General features: G+C 46.1%; 1 protein-coding gene across 1 annotated transcript in view; it reads left to right on the forward strand.

Moving 5' to 3' along the window:
• Gga2 (golgi associated, gamma adaptin ear containing, ARF binding protein 2) overlaps positions 1 to 21717 on the forward strand; it is a 36830-nt gene extending 15113 nt beyond the window's left edge. Inside the window, exons 5-17 of the mRNA XM_052763059.1 lie at positions 996 to 1119; positions 4957 to 5060; positions 8700 to 8780; positions 9252 to 9389; positions 12479 to 12560; positions 13493 to 13618; positions 14462 to 14551; positions 14812 to 14840; positions 15174 to 15307; positions 17206 to 17363; positions 18580 to 18749; positions 19958 to 20068; positions 20681 to 21717. Of these exons, the coding sequence (XP_052619019.1) occupies positions 996 to 1119; positions 4957 to 5060; positions 8700 to 8780; positions 9252 to 9389; positions 12479 to 12560; positions 13493 to 13618; positions 14462 to 14551; positions 14812 to 14840; positions 15174 to 15307; positions 17206 to 17363; positions 18580 to 18749; positions 19958 to 20068; positions 20681 to 20803 (1470 nt within the window). The 3' untranslated portion in view covers positions 20804 to 21717. The remainder of the gene's footprint in view (positions 1 to 995; positions 1120 to 4956; positions 5061 to 8699; positions 8781 to 9251; positions 9390 to 12478; positions 12561 to 13492; positions 13619 to 14461; positions 14552 to 14811; positions 14841 to 15173; positions 15308 to 17205; positions 17364 to 18579; positions 18750 to 19957; positions 20069 to 20680) is intronic.
• The last annotated feature ends 2450 nt before the right edge of the window (positions 21718 to 24167 follow it).

The following is a 24167-nucleotide window of genomic DNA, read 5'->3' on the forward strand; positions in this document are numbered from 1 at the left end:
GGAACCAGCCACGGTTCTCTGGGACCTGTGTGCATCCTACTATTTAGTTGAGTTCTGACCCATCTGGTCTTTTTGGTTTGTTTTGTTTTGAGACAGGGTCTCTCTCTATAGCTCTGGCTGTCCTTGACCAGGCTGGCTTCAAAAATCAGTGCTAGGATTAAAGGTATAAGACCCTACTCCTGGCCTCTGTCTGGTTTTAAACATTCCCCACACCTTTCGTATAAAGGGCTTAGTCCTACCTACACTACCTGTTTCAAGAGCCGATCACTAGCTTTGAATGTCTTCAAGGTACTAAACATTGCACAATGCCAGTCAGGGGTTTTTAGGACTCCCTCCAGGTCCCATAATTCATTAGAACCCCCACAGAAGACAGGAAATCATTGTATAATATAAATGGGAATGACCCATGGGGAGAGCTTGGTGTGGGGAAAAGGCCTGCATACCCTCCTAGCACTTTGGTTCTGGAATTTTTATTGTTGTGGTTTGTTACTAAGTTTATTTCGTTTACTTTTTTTTTTTTTTTTCTCAAGACAGGGTTTCTCTGTGTAGCTCTAACTGTCCTGGAACTCACTCTGTAGCCCAGGTTGGCCTCAAACTCACAGAGATCCACCTGCCTCTGTCTCCTGAGTGCTGGCATTAAAGGCGTGCGCCACCACTGCCTGGCTTATGTTTATTTTTTTAAGACAGGATTTTACCATGTAGCTCAGGCTGCCTTCAAATTTGTGGCAATTCTCCTACCTTGGTCTCCTAGCACTGGGCCTATAAGAATGAACCACAGTGCTCAGGTCCATGATGAGCTTTGGTATTAATAGTGGAGATTGGATTGTCTTGAATCCAGAAGAGGCTTTGGGGTCTGGTGCCAGGGAATTTGTCCTCCGGGTGTGTCTCATTTCCAATCCAGCTCACATCTGGACTTCAGCAGCATCTCTCTGGGGGAAGTGCTGGCCAGCTAGCTGAAGTCCCTCCCAGCTCTCTAATTCTCCTGTTTACTTTAGTACCTAGGGGCCTGGGCCACCGAAAAGGTTAAAGGAAGAGTTATTGAAGTCCTCTTTAGCTGGACGGTCTGGTTTCCAGAAGACATGAAGATCCGAGATGCTTATCAGATGCTGAAGAAGCAAGGTTTGATCTCAGTGTTCACGTCTCCTGTCCTCACTGTGGTGTTTTGTTTCTGGGTACAGGGTCTCCCGTAGCCTAGGCTGGCCTGAAACTCACTGTGTAGCCGAGGGAGACCTCACCCTCCTGCCTTCACCTGACGAGTGCCAACACCGGGCCTGCTTTGCTTTGTTTTGCTTTTGTAATACAGTGCTGGGGATTGAATCCAGGGCTTCATGCCTAGGAGGCCAGCACTGTGCTACCTAAGATTCCCTGTATTACTCAGGCTTGAGCTGGCAAGGTGGTTCAGCAGGTAAAGGTGTTTGCCGTCTCTGGAACACACACGGTCGAGGAGGGAACCAACTCTCCACGGTTGTTTTCTGACTCCCACTGTGCACCGTCCTTCCCATAAAAAAATTAAAAAAGAAATGTAAAACTTGGTGTATACATAGCTCAGGCTGGCCTTCCACTCATGATTCTCCTGCCTCAGCTTCCCAGGGCTGGGATGATGTACAGTAGCTGAGCTGTGTTTACTGGTTTGCCTCCTATGGCTCCTCCTGAGCATTGTCTTCCCTTAGATTTTAGGTTAAGTGGTTGCTGGCTGTTGTTGGTCCATGATCCCAACTTGTGGCTTCAGGAAGAGTTGTTAAATTGCATCTTGCCTAGTGTCTTGGGATTGTTGTTAGTACGGGAGTTATAGACAGCTGTCTTTGTGTGCTCTGTCTGGTTCTTCGTTTCCTTTCATGTCAGGCTCTTTGGAAGCAGGAACTGGGCTCGTCACCCGCTGTTTTCCCCTGCTGCATGCACTCAGCCTCTTGGGAGCTGCATCAGACAGAGGTCTTGCAGTCATCCCTGGGCCTGGGGAGTCGTGGAGCTGCATAGCATAGAGTAACAGCATAGAGTACAGGCCTTAGGACCAGGTGCTGGCCTGATTTTGTGGCAGTTTTTGAATTCCCGAGGTGATATAGCCTGGATCAGACCCTGTATATGTGCTGTTTTGTGGTTGTTTGTTTCTATCTGTAGAAGAGTTTTATTTTAGGTAGCTATTTTTATTTAGTACTTGTATAAGCTAGGCAAGCTTTCTACCAGTAAGCTACGTCAAGGGGTCTGAAGGCTGATGTTTAGTGAAATTGTTACTGGGGAATCAGGGTCCGTTTTACGAGTTCTTAGTCTTGTAGATAAAATAGACACGAAGGGAAACTGAAGACAGTTTTTATCGAGTTTGAGAGAAAAAGACAAAAGGGTCATGGGCAAGCTATGAATCTCAGCATCTGCAGGGAGGAGGTACATGGAAAAAAGGAAGACAGAAAGCCATGTGTTCTGAGTTACAAGTCGAGGAAGCAGCAGGCAGGCCCTGCAGCAGTGGAGAGGGGTGAGGGGCCTTAGGATGACGTCTGAAAGGTGCCTTACTAGGTAACTGTGCTTGTGTACAAGCATGAGGATGTGAGTTTGAATCCTCGGTGCCCAGGTAAAATTCTGGGCTTGGCATGTGCACAGGCCTCCGGAGGGGAGAGATAGGAGGATTGCTAAGGCGTGCTGGCTGCCAGCACAGCTCAACTTTGTACAGACCCGATATTAAGAGAATAAGGTCGGGTTGTGGTGGCACACTCCAGTAGGATTTGCTGGAGGAGGTGGAGGCAGGAGGATCAGAAGTTTAAGGTCAGACTACACTACACATTTCCAAAAGGGCTGGAGAGATGGCTCAGTGGTTAAGAGAACTGGCTGTTCTTCCAGAGGACCCTGGTTCAATTCCCAGCACCCACATGGCAGCTCACAACTGTCTGTAACTCCAGTTCCAGGGGATCCAACACCCTCTCACAGACATGCATGCAGGCAGAACACTAATGTACATAAAGTAAAAATAAGTCTTTAATAAAAAATTTAAAAAATGGGGCTGAAGAGATGACTCAGAGGTTGAGGGCACTGGCTGCTCTTCCAGAGGTTCTGAGTTCAATTCCCAGGCAGATCTCTGTAAGCTTGCAGCCAGCCTGGACTACAGAGTGAGTTCTAGGACTGCCAAGGCTGTTACATGGAGAAACTCTGTCTCGAAAAACGAGAGGATATGGTGGAAAATGATTGATCACAATACCTAATATCTCTCCCTTTGGCTTTTAAGAGTATACTCAAAGGCTTTTAAAGTTAGAACTTAGGCAGGGCAGTGGTGGTACATGTCTTTAATCCTAGCACTCGGGAGGCAGAGGTAGGCAGATCTCTGTGAGTTCAAGGCAAGCCTGATCTACAGAGTGAATTCCAGTATAGCCAGGGTTACACAGAGAAACCTGTTTTGAAAAACCAAAAAAAAAAAAAAAAGTTAGAACTCAGGGCTGTGAAGATAGCTTGTGGATAAAGCACTTGTTGCGCAAGTCTGAGGACCAGAGTTTAAATCCCCAGAACTCACATAGAAGTAGGACAGGCATGGTGACTATCTGTAAATCCAGCACTCAGGACAAAGTGACAGTATTTCCTGGGCGAGCAGTTTAGCTAGACTAGCTGTATTGAGTGAGCTGATATCAGCTTCAAGCATCTACACACATGCACACAAATATGCCCACATACACGTGAACATTCACATACCTGTGAACATTCACATACTTTACACATGCAAAGAATAAAACCAAAAAACCAAACAAGTTATAACTCAGAAAAATAGGCAAGCTTCGCAGTGAAGATAGGCATGTGGAGCGATTCTTTGGGATACATACGTATATAGCTTATTAAGAGAATCGTATTCTTCCCATTGTTTTAGTGTGCCTTCAGGTGTATCGTGTTTCTTGAAGTTACACCTTTTTTGAGAGGCAGTTTCATATCCAGGTGATGACAGTTATCCATTTGAATTAACTTTTAAAGGAGAGAACAATAGAGTATCTTTGTGATCTTACAATCTTTTGGACAGTTTCAAACGTCCTATCTCCACCAGGGCTATTAATGTGACTTAGAGCCTATTTTTTTTTTTTAAATAATTGATTTATTTTTATTTTATGTGCATTGGCATTTTGCCTACACATATGTCTGTGTAAGGGTGTCAGATGTAGACAGTTGTGAGCTGCCATGTGGGTCCTGGGAATTGAACCAGGGTCCTATAGAAGAGCAGTCAGTGTTCTTGACTGCTGAGCCATCTCTCCAGCCCCTAGATCCTATTTTTTTGACCAGAATTTATGTGAGAGTTAAAAGAAGCTGATATAGAAAATGGAGTTGTTTACTGAGAGTAGATGACTTCCCTTCAATGGACATCAGCAAAGCCTGCTACCTCCACCTCCCTTGCTTGCACACGGCATTTCACATTCTAAGGAGGGCAGCAGCGGCAGTTTGGTTTGGTTGTTTTTCCTCAAGATTAAAGTGTTGGGGCTGGTGAGATGGGTCAATGGGTGAGTGCACTTGTCGCCAAGATTGATGGCTTGAGTTCAACTCCTGGAATCCACATGGTAGAAAGAGAGACTGACTCCCACAAGTTGTCCTCTGGTCTCTACATGTGTGCTGTGGATTGTATGTATTCCTCCCATGATAAAGGCTATTTAAAAAACAAAACAAAACTGGGTAGCGGTGGCACATGCCTTTAATGCCAGCACTTGGGAGGCAGAGGCAGGTGGATCTCTGAGTTTGACAGCAGCCTGGTCTACAGAGTGAGTTCCAGGACAGCTAGAGAAAAAACAAAACAAAACAAAAAAGTAACAACAGCAGGGTGTCACCAGGGAAATGGGAGTTACACCCAAAGCTAATTATGAAGGGCAGGGTCCATCCTCAGGGACCTCTAGTTCTGCTAATGCCTGATTCACAGCTTAATAGGATATGGAGTTGTTAGGAATTAGGGACTTGTAGGTTTTATCCTTCAATATCAACGTCTTAATCATGAATTTCACATTTTAGGAATAATAAAGCAAGATCCTAAACTACCGATGGATAAAATCTTACCCCCACCTTCTCCCTGGCCAAAGAGCTCCATCTTTGATGCTGATGAGGAAAAGTCAAAGGTAAAATCCTCTCCCTGTCTTGGGACGTTTGTGGAACCTGACTGTCCTCTGAGAGTATGTGGGGCAGAGTAATGACTTCTGTGCCATGAGATAGCAGGAAGTCTGATTTTCCTGTCAATGGGCCACATAATAAATGCCATGCTATGTGCCATCCTTTATCTGTATAAGGATTCCTGTCGGGGTGGGAGAGTCTGGGGCTGAGGGCTCTGGTTCAGTAACATGTGGAATCGGGAGGGTGGGGGGCAGCAGGTAGGAAAGGGGCTCATGTTGGCATGGATCCTTTTTAGTTCCCACAAGCCTGACCCAACCCATTGCCCTTTCCCTGGAAACTTCCAAGATTTGTAGTCCTCACGCATCAGATGGGAGGCAGGTAGTTAAATGCTGTGATGGTTTGAAAGAAAATGGCCCCCAAAGAGAGTGAGTGGCACTAATAGGAAGTGTGGTCTTGTTGGAGTGGGTATGGTCTTGGAGGAAGTCTGTCACTGTGGAGGAGGGCTTTGAGGTCTCACATATGCTCAAGCCATGCCCAGTAAGACAGACCACTTCCTATTGCCTCCAAAAGATGTAGAACCCTCAGTTAACTCTCCAACACCATGTCTGCCCACATGCCGCCATGTCCCACTGTGATGATAATGGACTAAACCTCTAAACTGTAAGCCAGCCCCAATTAAATATTTTCCCTTTAAGAGTTGCCATGGTCATGGTGTCTCTTCACAACAGTAGAAACCCTATCTAAGACAAATGCTAAACCAAGCACTGGAGAGGCTTGCGGACTCATGGATGGTCCTTTGCATGAGGTTAGCATTTGTCATAGGGTTTCTTTTTAAAAATTTATTATTTTATGTGTATGAATGTTTTGCCTGCATGTATGTCTGTGCAGCACATATATGCTTGGTGCCCATAAAGATCAGAAGAGGACTTCTGTTGCCCTGGGACTAGAATTACAAATGGTTTCTAGCTATTATGTGGGTGCTTAGAATCCAAGCCAGATCCTCTGCAAGATCGGTTAGTTAGTACTATTACCTGCTGAGGCAATTCTCCAGCTCAACACTGCTTTTTGTCAGCCATGCTCTTTGGTTAGCAGGGTCTGGAAGGCTCTGTGCATGTGTGCATTCATGGACACATGCTGTCCACCTGCTCCCTCTCAGCCATAACCTTCGTAGCATTTGGTTTGTTTTTTTGTTTATGTGCTTTTTGTTTGTTTGGTGGGTTTTTTTTTGTTTTGTTTTGTTTTTTTGAGACAGGGTCTCACTCTGTAGCTCTGGTTGTCCTGGAACCCACCTGCCTCTCTGCCTCCCAAATGCTGGGATTAAAGATGTGTGTCACTAAGCCTGGGTAGTGTATTTTTTTAAAAAGATTTATTTTTAATTTAATTTCGTATGTAAATGCTTTTAACCATTCCATTCAGCCATCTCTCCAGCTTCTTCACCTGCTACAGTTTTGGGGGGTGGGTTTGAATTCTCTGTTTGAATTCTCCATCTTCCTGCCTTCACCTCCCAAATGCTGGATTGCAGGTGTGTGCCACTAGTCCCAGCTTGTTTTGTTCCTTTTTTTTTTTTTTTTTTTTTTGAGACAAGGTTTTATATAGCTGAAGCTGACCTTGAACTCTTGATCCTGTGCCTTGTATTCTGAGTTGCTGATTACAAGTGTGCTGTTCTGCCCAGCTTCCTTCCTTTGGCTCCTGAGTGGTGTTCTGGTCAGTGTTGGCAGAGTGGGCAAGGTGGACTGCATTTATCTGTGGCTCCTCCCCTGCTGGAGCCCTGTGTTGCAGAGTGTGGGAGGAGCTAGGGAGAGATGGCAGCATGCCTTCCGAGAAAGATGAAAACCATCTTCCTTAGCCGCATATATTCGTAACGTTTCTCGTTGCTGTGACTGAATACCCAACCAAAGCAACTTGGGAAGAGGGCTTTGTTTTGGCTCACAGTTTGAAGGTGTAGCCCACTCCGGAGGGAAATGCACGGCAGCAGGTGTGCGCTCGGGAAATGGAGAGAGAGAAAGAAATGCAGGTTCCCATCTGGGATTCTCCTCTTCCCCTTTTGTTCAGCCTGGGACTCTAGCCCTTGGCATGGTACTACCTACATTCAGGTGGGTCTCCTCCCCTCCTTAGTTAAACTTCTCTGTTAATGTCCTCAAAGATTCGCTCAAGATGTGTCTCCTAGGTGACTTCCTGTACAGGAAAGCTGGCAGAGATTAGCCATCTGTAGCATAGTTTTATGTCAGCTTTATACAAGCTGAAGTCATCTGGGGTAGGAAACTCAATTAAGAAAATGCCTCCATACGATCGGGCTGTGTGTGAGCTTGTAGTGCATTTTCTTTATTTCTTTTTTTGTTTGTTTGTTTTGTTTTTTCGAGACAGGGTTTCTCCGTGTAGTTTTGGTTCCTGGATCTTGCTCTGTAGACCAGGCTGGCCTTGAACTCACAGAGATCCTCCTGACTTAGCCTCCTGAGTGCTGGGATTAAAGGCATGAGCCACTGCTGCCCAGCATAGGGCATTTTCTTAATTTAGTGATTGACGGGGGAGGGCCAAGCCCTTTGTAGGTGGTGCCATCCCTGGACTGGTGGTCCTGGACCCTATAAAAAAAAGCATTGAGCAAGCCAGTAAACTGCATCCTTCCTGGCCTCTGCATCAGCTCCTGCCTACAGATTCCTGCCCTGTTTGAGTTCCTGTCCTGTCCTGACTTCCTTTGATGATGAATGTGATGTTGAAGCATAAGCTGAGTAAACCCTTTCCTCCCCAAGTTTCTTTGGTCATGGTGTTTGATCACAGCAGTAGTATCCCTAACTAAGATACCATCACGCTGTCCAGCTTACCCCGAGGGACTCTGTTTAGGTTATCTTGCTCAGCGTAGAATTAAGTGGGAAACAAGTCTTTGGTGAAAGTCTATCCCATCTTCGAGCATGTGACCAAGGTCATGCTCAGAACTCCTAACATTTATTTATTTATCTATCTATTTATTTATTTATTCATTCATCCATTCATTTATTTATTTATATTTTTTTCTCACGTTGCTGGGCATGGAACCCAGAACCGTGTGTATGCTAGACAAGTGCTCTGTAACTACGGTGCATGTCTAGCCCCACTCTTAGCCTTTTGAGTTAGATAATTCTCTGCTATGAAGCCTTTTTTTGTGCCCCAAAGGATCCGTCAACATCCCTGGCTTCTAACTGCTATATGCAAGTAATACACTCTCTAGTTGTGGCATTTGAAAATGTCTCCCTTCTCTTCCTTTCATTACCCCCATTCCCACAAGCCAGGGGCTTACTGTTTGCCTTTTATTTTTATAAGTAGAATGACACTGTCTACCCCCTTAGTTTTGTTTAATTTTTGGTTTTAGCATACAAAGTGATGGGTAGTCTGTTGCATGTCATTAACCAATGAGTATTTGGTTGGTTTCAGACCATGATGATTACAAATTATATCCCCAGATGTCCTCTGGGGATATAATCCTCCCATCTTCCCCATGAGAAACCCACTGGTTTTTCTCGTGGTCCCAGTACCCACACTCCAGTGTCACTGTATGCCTTGGAAGGATAATGCATACAGTGTGTGGGCCATAGTCCTGCTAATTCTTCTACTGCTGTGTTCCCCCCCTCGGCTGGGGAGAATTACAGCTTCACCTGCTCTTGTTCGCTCTTCAGCTTTTGACAAGACTTCTCAAGAGCAACCACCCTGAAGATCTTCAGGCTGCAAACCGGCTGATCAAGAATTTGGTCAAGGAGGTAGGCATTTTTGCAGTTGACGCTATAGAAGACCTGACATTTGACAGGATATGATGGATAGTGTATATGGATATGTGCAAGGGTGTGATGAAAAGCTGGCTTGGAGAAGAGATGTCCTCCTCATCCTGAGTGGGACCAGCCAGGATGGTGACTAGCATCATGACTCCTTGTCAAGTCTCCCAGATTCTTTTGTCCATGGCACAAAGCACTTGGGGAACTTCTGCCCTAGTGACAGATGTTGGTGTCGATGGAGTTAGGTTCAGGAGTCTGTTTCTCCAGAAGAATTGAGACTGCATGTACAGTTGAGCAATCACCAGGCTGTGCTTCATCTGCAGGAATTCTGGGCAGGACCTCCACTCACTAGTGTTCATGACTTCCTGAACTCCCAGCATGCAGTGCCTTTCTCTTTCTGGTGTTTAGGAGTTACCCAGGTGACTTCTCTTATTTCTGTCCTCCTTGTTTCCCTCAAAGGAACAAGAAAAATCTGAGAAGATCTCCAAGCGAGTCAGTGCAGTGGAGGAAGTACGGAGCCACGTGAAGGTGCTGCGGGAGATGCTGAGCATGTACCGAAAGGCAGGCCAGGCCCTGCCTGACCAGGAGTCCCTGCAGGTAATCGCTACCTGTGACCTAAGACTGCACCTGTTGTTATAAGCATGATACATTGCACCTGTGCGTTGCTATGACTGCCATCATGGTCAGGAGAGGCAAATCTCCTCTATTCCTTTGTTATCTCTCTCTTCCATCCTTCCCTTCCTCCATTCTCACTAGCCATTGATATATTATTTACCTTTTATTCTGTAAGTAGAATGACACTGTCTACCGCCTTAGTTTTAATCAATTTTTCAGTTTAGTATACAAAGTGATGTCTTTTGCATGGATGCACCACAGTATGTATGCATGCCGTCAGCTGATGAATAATTGGGTGTTTTCAGACCGTAGTGATTACAATTTAGCCTGCTGTGTAAATAGTGTGCAGAATTTTGCGTAAACACACACCTGCGTTTCTCTTGAGATGTCTAGGTGTGGGTAAATGAACAGTTAACTTTTTATGAAGCTACCAGAGTCTTTTCCTAAGTGTTTGCACTATTTCACAGTCCTAACAGCAGCAGATAATTCTGCTTCCTTCTTATTTCCTCTCAGATCAGTGGTTCTTTTTGATAACACCACCCTTGAGATAATTAGCACATTGTAATGGTAATGATCACCACTATCTGATTTTAGAGCACTTTCATCTCCCCTACAGAAAAGCCTGTTTGTAGGAAGCAAGTTTTATTATTTATTTGTTTATTTTTAAAGATTTGTGGTTTGTGCCTGTCGTGTGTGTGTGTGTGTGTGTGTGTGTGTGTGTGTGTGTGTGTGTGTGTGTGTGTGTGTGTGTCTGCCTGTCGTGTGTGGGGTGCCCACGGAGGTCAGGAGAGAGGGTTGGACTCCCTGGAGCTGCTGTTCAGATAGTTTGTGAGCTGCCTGACCTGGGTTTTAAAGTAGCTGTACCGTTTTACAGCCTCCTCAGCACCTTGCAAGGACTCTAGGTCTGCACATCTGCTGACCCCTGTCCTCCTTTGTGGCGGCTGTGCTGGCTGTAGGGTGTACCTCCTTGTGACTTCCGTTCCCCCGGCCCGTGTTTCACATGCATTCCTGTACTTATCCACTTGTGTTGCTCTTGCAGAGAACGTGTGCTCAGATCTCCTGCCCATTCCTTAATTGAGTTGTCTGAAGTTACAAAGATTTGTCTATTTGTTTTTGTTTGTTTGTTTTTGAGACAGGCTGGCTGGCCTGGAACTTAATGTGTCGATCAGGCTGGCCTCTTACTCACCCACCCCTACCTCCTGCGTGCTGGGATTAAAGGTGTGAGTCACCACACCTGGGCTTAGAGCAGGGGTTCTCAACCTTCTAATGCTATGACCCTTTAATACAGTTCCTCATGTTGTGGTGACCCCCAACCATAAAATTGATTTCGGTGCTACTTTATAGCTGTAATTTTGCTACTGCTATTAATTGTAAATATCTGATATGCAGGATGGTTTGTGACCTGTGGAAAGGTCATTCGACTCCCCAAAGGTCATGACCTACAGCTTGAGAAACCCTGCCTTAGAGAGTTCTTTATGTGTTCCAGATTCAAGTTCCTTCCCAGACTATTCCCTTCAATCCTAGGCTATCTTTCCCCTGGCTTCATAACTTCTTTTGAGGCACAACATTTGTGTGCTTGTGTGTGTGTTCTTGTGGGTGCACGTACACATGTATGCATGTTTGTGGGGTCAGAGGTCAAACTTTGTGTCATTCTTCAGTTATCATTTGCCTTGTTTTTTGAGACCGGAATCTTTTATTGGCCTGGAGCTCAACAAGTACTCCGGGTTGGCTAGCCAGTATGCTCTGGAGGTCCTCCTGTCTGTCTCCACCTCCCCTAGACTGAGATACAGACAAGTGCCACCACACCTGGCTTTTTACATGGGTTCTGGGGACTTTATTTTATTGCCTGGACTATCTCCTCAGTTCTGAGGGATGAATGTTTTGTGGGGTTTTGTTGTTGTTGTTGTTGTTTGGTTTGTTTCCTTTTTCTTTTGAGACGGGCTTTCTAATTTCAGTGGAGTCCAGTGTGTCTCCTGCCCTGTACAGGACACCACCAGCTGTCACTTAAGCCCAGCAAAGGTCTCAGACAGAGCCGCAGGTGGCCGCAGGCAGAGAGGAGGCCTTGGCAGGCCGGGCCTGTGGAGGGAGGTAACTGAGGGAGGGGGCATGGGGCTGCTGAGCTGTCCACAGTTCTCTCCCCACCTCTCAGTGTGAAGAAAACGGCTTTGGGGTGCAGGGGTCAGGGGGACCCTGTGGGGAACATTAGGCATGTGTTGTAAAGGGATTGCGCCATCAGAACTGTTGGGACGGGAAATTCTCTGCAGCGTGTTAACCACAAAGCAGGGACAGGGACGTTCGTCCATTGTTATAGTTCTTGCAGCTCAGCCAGGAAGGGGCCCCTGAGAAGGAGCTGCCAGTGTGTGCCTGGGAACATGGGGTCTTTCTTGAGCTAAGATGAGGTTTTGTTTTGTTTTGTTATTTTGATTTTCCTTTATTTGAAAAAAGTTATATACATGGAGCCCCATGTATTTCCTTTTCTTTTTTTTTTCCTTCTTTCTTTTTTACCATTGATTTCTTGGGGGTTGGGGAGTCTCATGCCACAATGCACTAGCGGAGGTCCAAGGACTACTTGATGTGAGTTGGTTCCCTCCTTCCACCAAACAGGTTCCAGGGTTGGAACTCAGACTGTCAAGCTTGGCAATAATCACCTTTCCTCACTGAGCTCCTTCTCCAAGCAGGGAAACAAAGTCACAAGGAGAGACATTTGATATCTAGAGTCGTCTTTTTGTAGCTTGAATTAGCCTTGCCCTCCTCATTCCTCCTCTTCCACCTCCCACATGTTGGCTGATACAGGCATGCACCACCACTCCTGATTAACTCAAATGTGTTCTCTCTCTCTGTCCGCCCCCCCTCTTTGGGGGTGTGTGTGTGTGAGGGGGGTGGAATTGAACCTGGAGCCTCATGCATGAAAACTTCTACAGTTTTCTGACTGTCATGTTACCTCAGAACTGTAGTCACGGATCTGACGCAGCCTAAGGAAGAAGCCTTCAGTCTGAGGCGGCTGAGGGAGACACATGGGGACTTGGGTGGGGCCTGGGTGTGAGGGTGTGAACGAGTCTCTGTTTCCCTAGGTTGTGTATGAAAGATGTGAGAAGCTGCGGCCAACCCTGTTCCGCCTCGCAAGTGACACCACCGACGATGATGACGCACTGGGTAACAGCTGATTTCAGGGTGTAGTAAAATAGATGTGGTCCTCCGGGCCATGCTGCTGTGAGGCTTTGAGTTTGGTGTGGGCTGGTGGCTTAGATCTGACTTCAGAAGACTCTAGGCTTGAATAAGAAATGTGAGGGTCAGAAACCAGGAAAAGAGTAGAAATCTATGAGAGACATTATGTGATCCTTCCCATGGAAGACCAGGAAACAGTGTCCTGCCTTCCTTTCTTCTCCTCCTCCTCTTCCTCCTCCTTCTCCTCCTCTTCCTTTTCCTTCTCTTTCTCCTCCTTTGTTTCTTCCCCCTCTTCCTCTTCTTCTTCTCCTCCTCCTTCTATGAAAAACAGGTTCCTTGACTTGTAAGGTTCTCTGAATATGTTTTGCTGGCTGTATCCTCCTGTGGTGATGTTTTTCTGTTACTTAGATTGCAACTGACAGGTAACTCAGGAGCTTTGTCAAATTCAGGTGTAACTGAGAGACTTAAGAGCATATAATGGCCAGGTGTGGTTATTTGTTATTAAGTATGCTTCAGTTAGGATGTCGAATTTTCCGTGGGAATACCAGATCTTTATTTCCAGACTGGTAAAATGTACAGGCTACAAAGCTGATTCGTGTATCCATTCTCCAGAAATGAAAAACATCTTTCAATAATTGAATCAGGTAGCAAGGAATTTTTTAAATAGTGACATCTATATTAATTTGTCTTTAAAAAAATTCCTCACTAAAAGAACAGCGTTTGGAGTGTTAACTGCTGCTAGTATTTGGATAGTTGGAAGCAGAGCTAAACCTAAGTGATGAACCCGGTATGAACCCGGTCACATGACAAAGGTCAGGGGTCCTGGGTGTGCCGAGCCTGGTAGAGCCACATGGAGTGACTAGGAAAAGATTAGATGGTGGCTGCTACACTGAGGAGTTCTAAATCTGCTCTTTCCTCAGCGGAGATTCTTCAAGCAAACGACCTTCTCACGCAGGGGGTTCTGCTGTACAAACAGGTGGTGGAGGGTCGAGTCAATGCTGGGAACGCAGCGACCGGCGCCGTGGGAGACATTCCTGTCACCAGAGGTGCGTGCCAAGAGTGAGCCTCTTGCCTTAGGGCAGTGTGCAAGTCACAAGAACGAGAGAGCTTGCTTCTGTCCCCTTTTCTGTAGAAATAGGCTGCAGGTCACAGGCCTGCGCCCCAGGAGCCATCACATAGCCTGCCAGGTTAGAGCTGCACTGTGGCTGCACATGCAAGGAGATGGCCGTGTTGTACCAGGTTTTGATCTCTCTCCAGTGCTCCTGGAGCTTGAGACTAAGGAAATGGTTAGTGGTTCAGTAGTAGGGGTTTGCCCAGCATTCACAAAGCCCAAGATTACATCTCAGCACTGCTCAAAAAAAAAAAAATTTTTTTTTTAATTGCATGCTGTTCAGTCTCTGACCTGTACCTCCTAAGTCAGGATTGCTTGGAGCTAGGCCTGAGTATCTCTGAGTACTGTAGATGAATTTGATCAGAAACTGCAAAATGTCTAAACTAAAGAAGGAGCCTAAGCTGCTGCCCTGGGGGATAAGAGGGGCCAAGGGAAAAGGAGGACCTCAATGCCTGGAGGACTGAGTCCTTTGGCTTCCTATCATGCACATGCCTATGGCAAGCTGCTTCCCAGCACCCAGCTGAGGCAGAAGTTGGTTGGTGAGAGGCATGATGTCTTCCAGGAGGACACCAGTAGGATTTAAATGGAGACATTTAAATGGAGTCTTTTTTTTCTTTTGTTTTTTTTTCGAGACAGGGTTGTTGTTTTTTTTTTTTATAGTCCCACTGTCCTCAAACTCACAGAGTTCCTCCCCTCTGCCTCCTGAGTGCTGGGATTAAAGATGTGTGCCACTACCACCTGGCCATGTTTGAGTCTTTTAACCCCATCTGTTTACTAGTCTTTCCAAAGCAAGTAGCCTGCGGGAAGAACTGCCCCCTCATTGACCTGGAGACGCCATCTTTGCTTCATCAGGACCTGGCAGCCTTAGGTAAGAGAGGACGTTACACAGAATGACACTGAGTAGAGGGATGGGTAGGTTTGTTTCCTTCAAGCAGCATGGGCCTGCTGTGGGGAGGTCTCTGGCACACCAGGCAGCGTGGAAACGTCTCTTTGGGTGGGTGGATTGGCTTTGGGCAGGTTCCTTGTCTAGGCTTTCTAGATATCCTGGAAGGGTGGGCACGCTATCCAGCCCCATCGTCTGTGAGGCCGTGTTGTGGTGACGTCTCTCACTCTACTCCTTTCTCACAGGGCTCAATGATATTCCCACCAGCAACAAGGTAGGAAAGTTCTTCCTGGGTGGGGAGTTCCGGGGAGGGCCGCTCACTTCCACCCTGGCCACACACAGTTCTGCCTTCAGGAGAGCGGTCACCACTGTCCCACTCTTTGGGCTCCTCCGATCATCCTGTGGGGTTGGCTCCAGAGCTCTTCATCTCCCCTGTTGGGTTTACTTCCCATCTCCCTGGCAGGCCGTCTTTCCCTCTCCCGCCCTAACCCTTGCATTGTCCTGACTCCTGCTTACTGAAGGTCTGTGCAGGAGGACTCTTCTGTTCTGCCCTTTCTTTCTGCCCCTGCCACAAAAGAGATTGTTTTAGCTGTTCTTGGTTTGGCAGGTTGTCATTCCAAGTTGCTGTAAAGATCAGAAGCAGCCTGCTGCCATCACTCTCCTGGGGGGCGCGGTCCAGAGCCTTTCTGCAGACAGGAACCTGCTGGATTTCTTCTCGCCACAGCCGTCTCCAGGACCACTGTGAGTGTTCCGGGCCAGTGGCTTCTGCCTGTGGCCCCCACAGCCCCCTCCTGCTGAAGGGCATGTATGCTCTTTGTATTGCAAGTGCAGGGTGCGGCGTCCCCTCTGCTGTCTTACCCCATCCTCACTCGGACAGCTCCAGAAAGAAATCGACAATGACAGACATTTTTGTTTATTGTATCTTTTTAATTTGTGCAAGTATGTGCCTGGTGGGTGTGTAGGGACACACATGCCATGGTGAGCACGCAGAGTCAGAGGGTAATTTTGTGAGGTGGTTCTTTCTTGCCTTTATGTGGGTTCCAGAGAGTGAACCTAGCTCTCCAGGTTTTGCAGCAAGTATCTTTATCTGCACTGAGCCATCTCACTGGCCTGTTTTTGTCTTATGAGATAGTCTTATGTCTAGACTGGCTTCAACCCAGTTAGGAGCCAAGGATGACCTTGAACTCCTGAACCTCTGCCTCCCAAGTTCTGGGATTACAGCCATGTCCCATATGCTCTATGGCTGGCTGACTGATAATTTTGATAACTTATTTCTCTTTCCTGACTGCTATGTTTGAAATTAAACAAAACTAGAAAAATAACAATAGGTCCTAAAGACCATTCCCTAAAAAAACAGTAGAAGGTTCTTTTTTCTTCTTTTCAAAGAGGATTTATTTTGGCTCCTGACTCCAGTTCTTTCTTTGCTGGAGCTTCCCCCGCCCAAACACACCCCAGGTAAGTCTCACTATAGTAGACTAGCCTGGGAATCACCCTTCCTCAGTCTGTTGAGTGCTGGGATGACAGGCACATACATCATACATGCCTTTGCTTTTGCTGTACAAGTGATAATGCGGTATTGTAGCTTATTTTTATGAAGCTGTCTTCCAACATGACTTTTCTTTCTCTTTTTTAAGATATTTATTTTTATTTATATGTGTGTTTCTGTGTATATGTATGCCACATGCATTCGAGTTCCCTTGGAGGTGTTGGGCCGCCTGAAGCTAGAGTTACAAGTGGTTGGGTTCTGCCTGATGTGGGTACTGGGAATCAAATATAGGCCCTTGATTGAAATATGTGTTCTTGATTACGATTCATCTCTCTAGCACACCCCTCCCCACCCCCTGGGTCTCACTGTGTAGCCCTGGTTGTCTTTGAGTTTACTGACATCTCCCTACCTCTGCTTCCTGGGTGCTGTGATTAAAGTTGTGTACTACTATGCCCAGTCCCACTTTTTTCTTTAAAAAAGAAAAGAGAAAAGTGTCTGTGTTTGTATTCTGGTTCCAAAAGAGGGCATCAAATCCCCTGCTGGAATTACAGGTAGCTGTGAGCTGCTGGGAAACTCACATCCTCTGCAAGAGCAGCACTTTGGACCACTGAGCCATCTTTCCAGCTCCTTAAAATGGTTTTAATTACATTGATTTAGTGTTTTGGGCAATACAGCATACATGTGGAGGTTAAAGGACACCTTGGAGTCAGTTTTGTGCATAGTGTGGGGCCAGCTGCAGGTTGTCACCCTTGGCCGCAACTACCTCGTCCTCTGAGCCTTCTCACAATCCTCACAGATCTTTTTTTCATGTCATGTTACATCTCTGAGACATTTTAAAAAATGTATTTATTTTTATTGTATGTGCATTGGTGTTTTGCCTGCATAGATGTCTGTGTCAGGATGCCCGATCCCCTGGAACTGACAGTTGTGAGCTGCCATGTGGGTGCATGTATAAATGTGCCTCATTCTCTTTAACGGTTACATTATGGTTTGCACGGCTGTATTTAGTCATTTTCCTCTCATGGGGATGGGCACATTTGCATGCATACCTGTTTTCTTGTTATTCAGAAAACAAACAAAAACAAACAACAATGACAGATTCCCGAAGTTTTCTAGTTTTTGTTAGTCAATGATCATTTTTATTTCTTTGTAGGAATTATGTTCCACAAAAAAGCATCCCCAAGGAAGTGCCACCAGGTACCAAGGACTCTCCAGGTTGGTCCTGGGAGGCTGGACCTTTGGCCTCTTCCCCAGCCTCACAGAACACACCTCTGGCCCAAGTGTTTGTCCCTTTGGAGTCTGTGAAACCCAGTAAGTAGTTCGTTCCCATTCTTTGTTGGATCCCAAACAACAGCAAACCGCTCCACACTCTTAGGCACGGTCCTTAAACTGGGGTAGCTGGGTATGAGGCTGGGGAGAGCTGAAGAGAGCTTTTCAGCCTTTTGAGCTGATGTTTTTCTTAGTCTTCTCTGTCTTAGGATGTCAACTGTGAAGGTTATTGGCAGGTAGAGTTTAATAAGGAGGTTGAAATCTATTAGGGACATGATGTTTGTTCATCTGGAATTCAAGGAGGGAAGGTTTAATGTGACTGGAAGTGACTGAAAAAAAAAAGGTGGAAATTGAAGGAAAGGAAGATGATGCTTCTCTGTGGATCCTCAAGTCTGAAAAGTGGGTCTTGCCTCAGATACAGGAGAAAGGAAACCAGAGACTCTGCCAGCTAAGGCTGCACAGTGTGGTCTGCATGGTGGTGTGTGCAGCAGAAAACAGTCCTGAGCATTGGGGACTCTGCTCTTCAACAGCCCAGAGTCCTGCAGGGGGACAAGGTGTGGGGAAGCTGGCGTGCAGGGCACTGGCAGCCAGGCAGAGTTGTTTACATGTACTTGCTGATAACAGGCACTCTTTGCACATTTGTGTTGTTAAGTTTTGATTGGAACAGCATTGCATGTCCAGTGTTAATTTCTTGGTTGTGATAATTATCCCACAATTATGTAAGGTATTAACATTTGAGGAAGGTGGGTAATGTTTATGAGAATCATTTGGTTTGCTTTTGTAACTTCATAAATATAAAATAATTACAATACAAAGTTTAAAAGGGGGGGGCGGTAAAAAAAAATAACATACTCAGTATATAGAAGTATAGAAAAATCAAACAGAAAGATAACATTCAGCAGTATCAGCTGGCCAGAGGCAGGTGTGGGGTTAAAAGGTGTGGTCCACCGCAACTGGCTTTATTCTATTTGCTGAGTTTTTTGGTTTGTTTTGAATTTCATTCTTTATGATTTCGTGCCTTCTATAGTGTTCCTACATAACTTTAGTTGTGATCGAGTTCAATGAAAAAAAAAAAAAGGTTTCCTTTTTAAGCCGAGTATCTTGATGAGAACGGGTGGGTGGTGGTAAGAGACCATTTGGATTGGAGGAGTCCGGTGAGGGTTTGGGGTACGTGGTACAGATGGTGAAGTGAAGAGATGGGAGGCAGCAGGGATGGTATCAAGTGTGAGTGCTGACCCTTGGGGTCCCTGTCTACCAGGCAGCCTGCCTCCCATCATCGTGTATGACCGGAATGGCTTCAGAATTCTGCTGCACTTCTCCCAGACTGGGGTCCCTGGCCACCCAGACGTACAGGTGTTGCTGTTGACCATGATGAGCACTGCCACCCAGCCTGTCTGGGACATCATGTTTCAGGTGGCTGTCCCAAAGGTGAGTCATCTGCTGCTGGCCAGCTTTGACCTTTTCACTAGTGACTCGTTTCTGAACACTTGCTGAGACATTATTAGTTAGATAGAGGGACAGACTCTTCTCTCAGACTGGCTAAACATAAAAATGGGGATTTTTAATGGCTTACTTTGCTGAGTAGTCCTATATATTTGACTTCAAATAAGGATCTATCCAGACAAGTTTTTTAGTTAATTCCTTAAGAATACTGCCAGGTGGTGGTGTACACCTTTAATCCTAGCACTTGGTTGGGGGGCAGAGGCAGGTGGATCTCTGTGAGTTCAAGGCCAGCCTGGTCTGTAGAGCAAGTTCCAAGACAGCCAAGACTACACATAGAAACCCTGTCTCAAAAAACAAAACAAAACAAAATCTTTTTGGGGGGTTTTGTTTTGTTATGTTTTGTTTTGTTTTTGAGACAGAGTCTCACTGTGTAGCTCAGGCTGGCCTAGAACTCATTATGTAGACCAGTCTGGCCCCAAGTCAAAAGATCTGCCTGCCTCTGTCTCCCAGGTGCTGGGATTAAAGGTGTGTACCACCGTGCCCTGATGTGTTTCGTTTTTTTCCATACAGGGTCGCACTGTGCAGGTCAAGCTGGCCTAGAACTTGCTTTTAGCCAAGTGTGGCCTTAAACTCAACTTCTTCCTGCCTCTACCTCCTGAGTGCTGGGTGTATAGGCATGTGCCACCACACCTCACCTAGATGAAGAGAGTTGGCTCTACTTTCTTCTTGGGTTCTTCTGGACCTTATAAAGCATGAACCTGGCCACTAGCATCCAGGGTTGCATGGCCCTCTTTTTATGACTTAGGCTATAAAGCAAGCAAGAAAAGATGGAAATGGATATGTATGTGCTCTCATCGATGTGGTAGCCTGTCGCTGCTTTACACGCTGTGACGGCAAGGTTCAGAACTAAGTGTTGTACCCAAGAACACAGAGCGTGTAAGAGGCAGATTGAGAACTCAGCCCAAGATTTTCTCTAGTGTTTATGCTTCATCTGAGATGCCAACTGCTGACCACACGCCTTCAAATACATTCCTGTGGGCAGAGGAAAGACTTTTTCAGATCCTATATCCCCTTATAAGAAATGTCTGTGTGGAACCCTGAGGGTCTTGAGAGAGAGGAAGTTACTGTTGGCCTGAGTGTTCTCGCTGATGCTGTGGCTTTCTGGATTAACGTGTTGTATCTTCCACCCATAGTCAATGCGAGTGAAGCTGCAGCCGGCATCCAGTTCCAAGCTCCCAGCATTCAGTCCTTTGATGCCTCCAGCCGTGATATCGCAGATGCTGCTGCTTGACAACCCACACAAAGTATGTTTCTGGGCCTTTGGTAGCAGGGAAATAGGGCCCTGAATAGTACACTGAGGTTTGTTGTCAAGTCTCAGTGGTTGAGTTTGGGGGTGGAACAGCCCTTATTGGGGCCTGCTTTGCTTTGGGGCTTGTTAGAAGATCTGTAAGGGCTGTCACAGCTGGGAAGCAAGGGACAGACATGTGAACTCATGCCTAGACTCCTCAGGAGGAAGCATCCTGTCTTCCTGTGGGTCTCTGAATTTTCCTTTGGGACTGCAGAAGTGGGTGGGACTTCCAGGATTCATGCCTGACTCCCTTTGTGTTTGTAGCTTCAAAGAGACTAAGCCAGGGTAGCCAGGCCATCCCGTTACTTGAAGACTTCATTTGAGGGAATTATATAAATAAACTGAGTGTGTGGTGGTATACATCTGTAGTCCCAGCACTCTAGAGGCAGAGGCAGGCCTGATCTATACAGTGAGTTCCAGGCCAGCCAAGGCTACATTTGAGACATACAGTCTGTCTCAAAAAATAAAATAGAAGAGCTGTAAGCTGTTCCTTGGAGACTCCTAGGTTGGGTGGAGGCTTTTACCATGGGCTTGAATCTCTAACATCTTAGTGTCTCTTCTGTCCCAGGAACCCATCCGGTTGCGGTATAAGCTGACTTTCAACCAGGGTGGGCAGCCATTCAGCGAAGTAGGAGAAGTGAAAGACTTTCCAGACCTGGCTGTCTTGAGCACCGCTGAACTTCTCAACTGAGACTCTTCAGTCAAGCTTAGGCCAGCGTTCCTTTCACAGTCTGGTCGGGACTCATTGTGATGTAGTGCAGAGTGCCAAGAGTTCTCTCCTGATGTCAGGCCTTGATTGCCAACCTCTGTCTGTAGATCATGTGTGTGCGTGTGCGTGCTATGGGAGTGCTGGGGGAGGAGGGAGAGCTGGGCTTGGGATTTGGGCAGTGTGGGGGATGCTGACAACTTCTGAGATCATCTCTGCTGCACTCATATCTGCTTCTGCATGTTGGTTGACACTTGCCCCTGCCTCGGGTTGGAGTTTTATAAGCCAAAGTTTTTTCCATGTATTGTTATCTTTTCATCCATCCACTCTGTGCCTTGTCAGCCTTTGAAAGTCTTAGTTGCTCCCAGGCTGCTATTCTCAGGGACCTTAGAAAGGGACCTGGTTGGTCTTGTGACAGAGAGTGTCTTCTGGGGCACACTTTTCCAAGAATGGCCTTGTCGTCTTCATTTTCATTAGGGAATGCTGCTTGCAGAGGTTCAGTAAAACCTAAATGGAATGCTTATTGCACTGGTTCCAGGCAAGCGCCTGCCAAGAGACCAGGAGACCACACTTGGTGGGCCAATCATGTCCTTCACTACAGTGCCTTAGATTCTCCCTTAGATGGACCCTCTGAGGCCTTGCTCAGGCCTCGGGTTCTGTGGGTTGGGCAGCCTGTCTGGGCCCTTACTCAGGACCCACAATGTCGTCATCCTCATTCTTTCTGTTCATAAACATCTCAAAGCTCTTTCATTGTGACCCTGTGTTCCTTGTTGTATATCACAGCTAGCTGGCCAGTCCCGTGACCCTCACAATCCACGGTGGAGAACTGTGATGCAGGTAGAGAGCCATGTGATTACTAAGTACAGAACATCATTGAATAAATACTGTGTACAAATTTGCCTGGTGTGGAGTCCATAGGGGATGCATTTAGAGGTGACGGGCTGGAAGGGAACCGTTTTCTGTCGACAAATGAGGACATGGTGAAGAGCAGCGTTCTGACAAGCTGAAGGAGCTGGAGAAGAGGGTTTGGTATTTGCTTCAAGTGTAACCAGGAAGGGAAACTCAAGCTAATAGTCCACCAGTACTTTGAGAGCACCTACTGTGTGCTGGCTTCTTTGGCATGCATGCCTCAACACGTTCTGCTTGGCTGGATCTGTAGGAGGAGGAACTCTGAGCTTTACTGAAATGGCTGGTGAGGGCTGTAAAGTCCAGACAGTTTTAAAAAGATTCTGCCTCAGAAACTGGAAGACTCTCTCAATCATGACTACTAAAATGTGTTCATCTAGTTGGAAATCCACCAACAATAATTTTCTTTGGGTGAATATTAATAGCACAAAACATTGGATCATACAGTAGATTTTAGGATGGCTTCTGGCTGCTGTTTTTGTTGTTGTTTTTAAGATTTATTTATTTATTATGTATACAGTGTTCTGTCTGCATGTATGCATGCAGGCCAGAAGAGGGCACCAGATCTCATTACAGATGGTTGTGAGCCACCATGTGGTTGCTGGGAATTGAACTCAGGACCTCTGTTCTTAAGTGTTCTTAATCGTTGAGCCATCTCTCCAGCCCCTGTTACTTTGTTTTTGAGACAGAGTCTCACTGTGTATCCTGGGCTGGCCTGGAATTCACCAAGTAGACCAGGCTGGCCTCACACTCACGGTGATCCACCTGCATCTGTCTCCTGTGTGCTGGGATTAAAGGCGTGTGCCATAACTGACTTTCTTAAAAATGGGTCTCTTCTAGCCCAAGCCAGACTCAAACTTGCTGTGTAAGCTGAGAGTGACCTTGAACTTCTGATCCTTCTGCTTTCAGTTCCTGGGTGCTCAGATTATAGGTGTGCACCACTGTATCCAGTTTTAAGTCCTGACAAGATGAAACTTAGGGCCTTGTGCATGCTAGGCAAGCACTCTGCCAACTCAGTTAGATCCTCAGCCTTGGATTTTCTTTTGTTATGTTTTGAGTCTCATGCTGTAGTCCAGCCTGACCTGGAACTCAGATACATGTTCAAGGAAACATGATAGCCAAAACATACAGAGTCTACACATGTGTGGGGAAGCAGCCTGGAAACAGGCCAGCACAAGAGGCATCCCACGGTTTTCGTTCCCTTTAAGTCCTCTAGGGGCATGCTCCACATGACCCTGTTCCCAGATCTGCTTCAGTGTCTCAGTTGCCTCTGCATTGTCAGTCACAGGAAGAAAGGGGAAGTGCCAGGATTCTAAGGCTTCCTGGAAATTTCACATGACGTCTGCCTTCACATCTTGTCCCATTTAGGTATTTGGCCACACCTAGTTGCAAAGCACACTGGAAAAATATTGATTTTTGTATGCAGTGGAGCACAACATAAAATTGGGGTCTAGTTACCAAGGAAGGAGAGATTGGGTAGTGTGGTAGAAAGTTAGCAAGCAGTCTTGCCTCTTGTGGGAGAACACTGCTTTCAAACTGTTGCTAAATGAAAAATGCAGGGCCAGGCAGTGCTAACGCATGCCTTTAAGCCCAGCACTTAGGAGGTAGAGGCAGGCAAATCTCTGAGTTTGAGACAGCCAAGGCTACACAGAGAAACCTTGTCTACAAAAAAACAGAAAGTGCAGGTTATTTTTCTTTGTAGTGTTGGCCATCAAATGTATGGGGAGGGACTGGAGAGATGCCTCAGTAGTTAGGAGCACTGGCTGCTCTTCCAGAAGTTCTGAGTTCAATTCCCAGCAACCACATCACAACCATCTATAATGGGATCTGATGGCCTCTTCTGGCATGCAGGCATACATGCAGACAGAATACCCCTAAAAAAATACATTAAAAAAAAAAAGAAACAAAACAAATAAAGAGAAACAACACACTAAAAACAAACAAACAAAAACAAAAAAACTTGGAGAAGCAACAGTTTACTTATTCTGCTTACACTTCCGTAGCACTCTTCGTTATCCAAGGAAGTCAGGACAGGAACTCAAACAGGAGGAGATTGGAGGCAGGAGCTGATGCAGAGGCCACTTACTGGCTTGCTCAGCCTGCTTTCTTAGAGAAGCCAGGACCACCATCCCAGGGATGGCACCACCCATAGTGGGTTGAGTCTTTCCCTATCAATAACCAATTTAGAAAATGCCCTACAGATTTTCATATACCTGATCTTATGGGAGACATTTTCTTAATTGAGGTTCCTACCTCTCAGATGACTAGCTATGTCCAGTTGTTATAAAGCCAAGCTATATCCCTATCCCCTGGCTTAGCTTTAAACCAAACAATTCTCTGATATATATATATATATATGGCCATGGTTGGGTCTTGGAATTCCAGGTAGGTTCCTTTTCAAGTTTATCTCCATTTACTGAAATTTCTAAACTAAATAATTATT

This window comes from Peromyscus californicus, unplaced genomic scaffold (assembly GCF_007827085.1).
Source record: "Peromyscus californicus insignis strain IS unplaced genomic scaffold, ASM782708v3 Scaffold_4__1_contigs__length_199733344, whole genome shotgun sequence".
Lineage (NCBI taxonomy): Eukaryota > Metazoa > Chordata > Mammalia > Rodentia > Cricetidae > Peromyscus > Peromyscus californicus.